At 48.9% G+C, this 7,777-nt stretch overlaps 1 protein-coding gene across 6 annotated transcripts in view; it reads right to left on the minus strand.

Moving 5' to 3' along the window:
• Positions 1-7,094, minus strand: part of CCAR1 (cell division cycle and apoptosis regulator 1) — a 31,504-nt gene extending 24,410 nt beyond the window's left edge. For all 6 annotated transcript variants that reach the window (XM_058028767.1, XM_058028765.1, XM_058028764.1 and 3 more), the window contains exons 1-2: positions 7,042-7,094; positions 6,063-6,181 (exon numbers count right to left, since the gene is read on the minus strand). In XM_058028767.1, coding sequence (XP_057884750.1) covers positions 6,063-6,181; positions 7,042-7,085 — 163 coding nt within the window. In that variant the 5' untranslated portion in view covers positions 7,086-7,094. The remainder of the gene's footprint in view (positions 1-6,062; positions 6,182-7,041) is intronic.
• Between the last annotated feature and the right edge of the window lie 683 nt (positions 7,095-7,777).

Raw genomic sequence — 7,777 nt, forward strand, 5'->3', positions numbered from 1 at the left:
ATCACATCCCACTAGCTTCCCTTCTAAACTGATCTACCAAGCTTCTCTTCTAAATTCATCTACCAACCATGTAGCTACGATACTTTCTGAAAAATCCTTTCCTTAGGATTTTTCCTCCTGAGAAGCTGAGGCGCCTCAGGAACAAAATGTAAACATTGATTATCTGCTGCTGTGGAATGCAACAGGTGCATCTGGGATTGGTCTCATGTGGTTGTTTCTAATTAATGGCCAATCACAGTCAGCTGGCTCGGGCTCTCTGTCCGAGACACAAACCTTTGTTATCATTCCATTCCTTTTCTATTCTTAGCCAGCCTTCTGATGAAACCCTTTCTTGTATTTTTTTAGTATCGTTTCAATATAATATATATCATAAAATAATAAATCAGCCTTCTGAAACATGGAGTCAGATCCTCATCTCTTCCCTCAACCTCAGACCCCTGTGAACACGGTCACAGAGGCTTTTCTTATAAATTCATCTACCAAGCTTCTCTTCTAAATTCATCTACCAATAGTGACCCACAGGAGAGGAGCAGAGACCATTACACATCTCTGCTTCCATGCTCATGATTTTCCAGCTCTGTAGTTGTCATCTCCACCTGCACCTACCCCCTCTCCTGTGTACTTCCTTGGACAACCTTTGTTTGGATGAGCCAAATGAAGATTGCTGCTCTGCTCTGTCAATGCATTGCATTCTGCTGAGGGCAAGAGAAAGCTTTACTGTAACAGCATCTGTGAGACAGAGGCTCATGGAACGTGTCCTCTGAAATCACCAAGTTTTTGCTTCGCTCAGTGCTGTCTTTGTGCCCTGTGAAGGGGGGGCTGGTGGAGAAGGAGCAGCCTTGGAACAACAGAGTTTAATCAGGCTGCATGTGCAAGGGGACTCAAGCTCTCTGCAGCTCTCAATAGGAAGGGTTTGTGCTGCCCAGAAGGAAAGATTAGTTTATTTTATTGTCATGCTGGCTTTTAATTCACCACAGAACATAAACAAATCAGGAGGAGCAGCTACGCACAGGCTGTGCTTCTGGACAAGGTATGCTCAAGGTTTACAGAGGGATCTCCTGGGTGACAAAGAGCCCTGCAAAATGCAAATCTCAGCAAAAAGCTGCAAACCTATCTGGAAACCTGCTCCCTCTCTGGCAGGAGTTTTGTAAAAAGTTATGGGCAGCTGCATGATCAAATATCACTTCATTAAACTATCAGCCTAGTGCACATGTTTAAATAAAACCAGAGAGAAACTGGGCAGGGAAACACACTGCCAGCAAAAACAGGTCAGGCAGCCATCTTCAGAACTGAGCAACACTCAGGATTAACACAGCTCTTCTCTCTTCCAAAGCCCTCAGAGACACACAGGGGAACGAGGAACAGGTTTGCAGTGTTCCTGCAGAGTTTGTGCTCTGTTCTTACTGATGCAAAAGGAACCTTTCACTCCTGACCCAGGGATGCAGTAAAACCCTGCTTGTAGCTGGAGACTGTCACCATAAACAATGCTGTACCCCCTCCACAGGTATAATAATATATAATATATATAATATATATATATTATAATATATATATAATATATATAATATATATAATTATATATAATATATAATATAATAACAATGTCACCCTCCCCACCTCACCACACTGCCCTTTCCAGCAGAGCAGACCCTGCTGATGGCACTGATCATCTCATAATTTTGGAATGAAATACATAAACAGCACCGAAAATAATTCCTATCACTATGATCTCTACCAAATATTGCCACACAAGCATTCCAGGAAGTAACAGGATTTCAAAAATGAAATCAAGCATTCTGCAGTGTACAGCATATCATTAACTTTCCCCCCTGGAAAATTCCAAAATTTGCATGTCTTTAGAAGCCAGCAAACAAAATTTGAGGCTTGTCTCCTGACAAACCCTCCACTGTCTTCATCCTCCTGCTTGATCACCAGCTGCAATCTGAATGTGCAGCTTGGACCATCCAGAAGGAGACCCTCAACTGGACCCTCACCACTGTCTCACACAACACACCTTAAACACACCTTCAAATACAATTTACAAGCTTTGCTGCTGTATCCTGGGACTTTTCTTGGCTGGAACACTTTGCTGGCTCAGTCAGTGCATTCATCTTTCCCCTCTCCCTTCCACACGCCGAGCAGAAATTCCCATTAGTGCAGCAATCTGCTGCCACCTTTGAACGTGTGAGACTATGCCAGCACTGTCACTCAGTCCAAAGTTCCATCCCAATGTTGTTCCAGCACAGGGGGATGGAGGTGGGAAACATTACCAAAAGCAAATTTCAAAAGTTTTCTCCTACTTTGTGTACCAACAAAAATGCCTACTCCCAAAACCAGATCCTGTTTCACTATGGCAATTTCCACTTCAGCACAACCCAGAATTATCTCAAGCAATTCCCAGCCCATCCTAAGACCCTTATCCCATTTTGTCAACTAAGAAAAACCAAGAAATTTTGCCATCTCTACTGAGCATTTCATATTAACTGGGTGTCTATAGTCTACAACACTGCAGATCAACCTACTGAGAAAGGGCAGAGACAAAAGGCAGCCAAAATCCTCTCAGAAGATAACACCTGTAGTAACAAGTTTTTCAAAGCTGGATCTTGTTCCCACTGATTTGCCCCAAAGTATTCCAGGACTTTCATCTGACTGCCTTTCATCTGTGCACTCATCTTGGTCAAACAGGCTCCAATTAATTAGGCAACTGAGCTTGCATTACTAGTTAAAAATAATAATAATAAAAAAAAAGAACAAAAAGGAAAAATCACACAGAAAAACAAGAGAGAGCATGAATCAGACTGAGTCTGCAATCCACGTCCGACTGCCACAAGCATCTGCAGTGGCAAACAACAGCTCCTCAGGGTTTGCAATCATCTCAGTAAGTAGTGATGGAGATGCCTTCCTTCAGATGCAGGGCAGGCAACCCCCCTGGCACCAAACACTGAGGGGCACCTCCAGCTGGCAGGCTCAGACAGAAGCTGGGCTCCCAGGCTGCAGCTCTGGGCTGGGTTACAGACACTGCAACCAACACAAAGACAGCATTTACTATCCCTCTTCCTACATCTAAACCCTAAAGATCCCTAGAAGTTTGGGAAGCATATTCAAAATACACAGCTACAGATGTCCCCCTGGTCAGTGATGTGGATTTATTAGAATCACAGTAAGGAGTGCCCCGTGCAGGGCTTGGGACACTGCTCACAGCTGTCAGAAATGGTGACACTGGGTCCTTGCCCTTCCAAGTTCCTTTAAGCCTCACACACTTGCAACACAAACACCTCACAAGCCACTCCAAACCCACTCCTCTAACAGGCACACACAAAGCAGGCTCATTTGTCATGGGACAAATGTGTTTACAGGCAGCAGCACCCTGAGCACAGCTCCTGCTCCTCAGGGGCTGACACTCAGCACAGCTCAGCCTGTCCCTGCAGGGGCTGCAGCACCATCAGCTGCACCATGGAACCCTCACACAGCACAGACAGCACCAAGCAGGCAGAACACAGCAGGGCCAGCACCCCCCCAGCTCCACAAAACCATACAGCTTTTCATCATGGCCATGCACAGGGCAAGCACTGGGACACAAAAAATGAAAAGCCAGAGAGGAGGAGGGAACTCTCCTTTGCATCATTATGCAAGTTAAAGTCATTTTCTGTAGTAGGCATGATTGAATCTATTCTTTAACAATGCTCAGCTACCACGGTGGGGGCTTTATTCTGGTTTTAGCCTTGTGATGCACAAAAGCATGAGATGAGGAGCAGGCAAAAATTCACTGTGCTCCATGTAGGAGTTTCCCTTCACACACCCATCTCTGCTGGCACCTGGAATGGCACATCCCTCTTCTAATTCCCCAGAGAGTAATTAATAAACCCTCCCAGAGGGATCACAGACCCTTCATTACACAGCCCTCAGTCCACAACCAGTGTGCCACCCCTTAATAATAAAGAGCTTTAACTCATTTAGTTACTTCTCCACCAGGGATGGCCAAGACAGCCTCCACATCAGAAATTTTAAAAAATCCCTAAACCAAAGCAATGAAAAACACAAACCCCCAACACTGATCCTACCCTTTTTGTAATAATCAAATTGGGTTTCTAGCACCATCACTCACTGCTTCAGACAGCTTGAAAATAACCATATATCATGTTGCTTGTGTTACAAAAATCCAGATCTCCTTCCCTCACAGCCAAGCACCTCAAAGCTCTGGAGAAGGAACCTGACACTTGGATAAAAACAGCTGGCATGCATAAATACATGCAACAGCTTTGGCCAGCCCTCTGAAAGGGTGATTTTAAACTGAGTTTACTATCACTGAGGTTCACAAGGACAATCCAATCTGCACCATTTCTTGGGTGCTGAGCAGCAGGTGAGGCTGGTCAGCAACACCTGAGCTCTCAGCACCTCTTCCTTGGGAATACAGCCTCCCTGAAGGCCACAACTTCACACTGAAAGGGGCAAGCTCCGCACAAACACTGTTCTTCAGCTCCCAGCAGGGTCAGAGAGCACTGCTCACCTCCCAAAAGATGCTTCCTGTGCTCTTGGTCTGTATTAAAAATTAAAAAAGCAGGGGAACAAGTGTGCAGTGAAACAGCAGCTGGGCAGAAGAATGCCAGGGGAAGGAAGAGGATGCAGTCACTCCCTGGGATGCACAGTGTGAGTGCAGCAGTGCCATGGGAACCACTGCAGACACAGGATTCACCCTGGGAAAGGAACTGAGTCAGGAGAGGAGAAGGATTCCCACCCCAGAGATGTCACACACCTCCAAAAATGTCACACACTCCCCGTCACAGACACATTTTATGGAAAATCCTTTCCTTAGGGTTCTTCCTCCTGAGAAGCTGAGACCCCTCAGGAACAAAATGCAAACATTGATTATCTGCTACTGTGGAATGCAACAGGTGCATCTGGGATTGGCTCATGTGGTTGTTTCTAACTAATGGCCAGTCACAGTCAGCTGGCTCAGACTCTCTGTCTGAGACACAAACCTTTGTTATCATTCCATTCCTTTTCTATTCTTAGCCAGCCTTCTGATGAAATCCTTTCTTCTATTCTTTTAGTACAGTTTAATATAATATATATGATAAAATAATAAATCAGCCTTGTGAACCATGGAGTCAGATCCTGTCTCTTCCCTCATCCTCAGACCCCTGTGAACACAATCACAATTCCCAAGCTTTGCCAGGCTGGCATTGCCAAAGGAGCTGTGACATGAGCTCCATGCCAAACCCAGACCCCTTCTGAGTGCCACAGCATTGCTGAGCTCTCCTCACTCTGCACAACACAACTCCAGCATTTCATTAACAAATTTCTGGACTCAAGGAAAGCACAAGGCGGCTCCAGAACTGGAAATGGAAGCACCAAAAATTCATCATGCATCAAACCTTCTGTGCTGCAAGCCAACATGCAAATGGAGCCAGACAGGTTTGTTAAACAGAGCCTGGCAATTAAAAACACTTCTCAGCTAAATCAAAGGAAACTCTCTGCCATTACAAGGGTAATACCTCTGGTTATAGGGACCTTTGAGTTCTATGTCAGTTCTATTAAAAAATAAGCAACCCCCTTCCCACCCAAGTAACAAATTCCAGAGAACTTCCCACTATGTGGATTATTTCTAATCGATTAATAAAACAAATGAATAAAATAATCTGTAAACGTCGATTCAGGCTGCCCAGGAAATGAAACTCAGGCAGCACTTAGGAAATCTGTAACACCTCACTAGAGCTGGTATTGTTTAGGCCAGAACCATGTAATTTAATAGGAGGTAATTTGATTTACACATCTTGGGCTATGACTGACTGGATATGTTGTTTATTGACTGAAATAATCAATACAAACTCACCTGGGATTTTACTCACACCCCTCAGGAAACCCAAACAACAAACAAAACCAACAGACAGCATCAGGCAACGACTTTTAAAGGCTCTATTGTGGAAAAAACTCCTGATTTAAACCACCTAAATAGACTTTGGGTAAGTCAGTCAGCACTGTGCCACTCTGAAGTGCACAGCCAAGTATGGAATGGCCAAATCCCCGAGGGGTCAGGGCTCAAACACCGAGTGTAAACTGACCTGGCTGAGACACCGCCGTGGCTGTAAACTGAGTAGCCCAAGGGGGATTTTTCTGTCCTCCAAACTGAGCCATGGCAGAAGGTAGAACCGCCCGGGTGTCTATCTTCCGGAATTGCAATCTAGGGAAATAAAATAAAATAAAATAAAATAAAATAAAATAAAATAAAATAAAACGCAGCTGCAATCTTTGAAACAAATACCGGCAGGTTATTTTAATTCTAGGGCAAGAAAAAAAAAATATCAAAAACACAAAAAAACCCAGACAACAAAAAAAACCCAAACCAAAACAAAACAAAAAAATCAAAATCAAACCTCAGTACCAGAAAAGAAAAAACAAAAAAAAAGTCTCGAAATATTAGTTTTGCATCCCTAAAGCCTGGTGGGGAACATGCGTCGCGGATGGGGAACGCAGAAAGTTGTAAGGCAAGTTATGTTATTTTCCCAAGGCCCGATCGCCATCTCCCACTTCTAAAACCGGGACAAACGCGTCTGCAAACGCGGAAATTCCCATTCGCGGGCACCGAGAGAGGAAGGGAAGGTGCCCGTGCGGCCCCGAGTTCACCCTCGCTGTTCGCTCCCCGGCCGTGCCCGGGCAGCGCTGGCGCCGCTCGCGTTCCGCACGGCGGGGCCGGGCCCGGGCACCACGCGGGCCGAGCCGAGCCGAGCCGAGCCGGGCCCGCAGCGGCCCCGCCGCCTCCCCCCGGGCCCGCCAGAGCCGCTTTACCCCGGGCAGGCTCCGCTGCCGGCCGCGTGTGCGGGCCCCGCCGCCGGCCGGAAAGCGCCGCCCGGCAGAACGGCGAAGGCAGGCGGAGGCGCCGGGCCGGCCGGGCGGGAAGCGGTAAGCGGGAAGCGGTAAGCGGGGCCTTCGCGCCCCTTCCCCTCCTCCTCGCCCTCCTTCCCCCCGGTGCCCCCGCCCGGCCCCGCTCGGGGCAGCCCCGGCCCCGCGCGCCCCCGGCCCCTCGCGCCGCGCCCGCCGTACCTGCGCGGGCCCGCGCCGCCGCCATCGCCGCCCGCCCCGCGCATGCGCCTCCGCCCCGCTCCACGTCACGCCTGCGACCGCGCGGGGCGGCGCGCGCCCGTCCCGGCCCGGCCGCGTGCGGGGCCCGCGCGCTCGGGGGGGCGGGGCCGCGCCGCCATCTTGGGCGAGGCGGGCGGGGCGGGGCCGCGGCGCCGCCATCTTGCGGCGGGAGCGCCCTGAGGGCAGCGCGGGCCCGGGCACGGCTCGGGATGTCTGTGCGGGCCCGGGCGCGGCTCGGGGTCCCTGTGCCGGCCCCTCCGCCCCACCGGGGCTGGCAGTGCTCACACACACCCAACGGGCCCCGTCCCTGCCCGAGATAGGCACCCCCAGCCCCCTCCCGTAGCCGGCACACGCGTTCGGGCCGCTCTGTGGGGACAGGGGTCAGCTGAGGTGAGGGCAGGGCAGACGCGCCACAGACGCATCAAAGCTCTTAAGATGCTTTGGGACGGAAATTGCAGCCAGGATCCGTGCAGTAAGCAGTTCAGGAGTTCTGGGCAAGAGGAATTTCTCTGCTTTCCTAGTCTGAGCTGGAAAGGACTTAAAGGATCGTCGAGTCCGGCTCTTTGAGTGAGTGGCCGATTCGTGTAGGCGTTGATGGAACTCCTGACCTTCTTACAAACAGCTTTCCATCCCTTAAATAGTTTTTCCACACGAGTTTGTTTTGAAGGAGATAGAGACATTAATTCCTACCTACATT

Source organism: Melospiza georgiana, chromosome 8, assembly GCF_028018845.1.
Source record: "Melospiza georgiana isolate bMelGeo1 chromosome 8, bMelGeo1.pri, whole genome shotgun sequence".
Classification (NCBI taxonomy): Eukaryota; Metazoa; Chordata; class Aves; order Passeriformes; family Passerellidae; genus Melospiza; species Melospiza georgiana.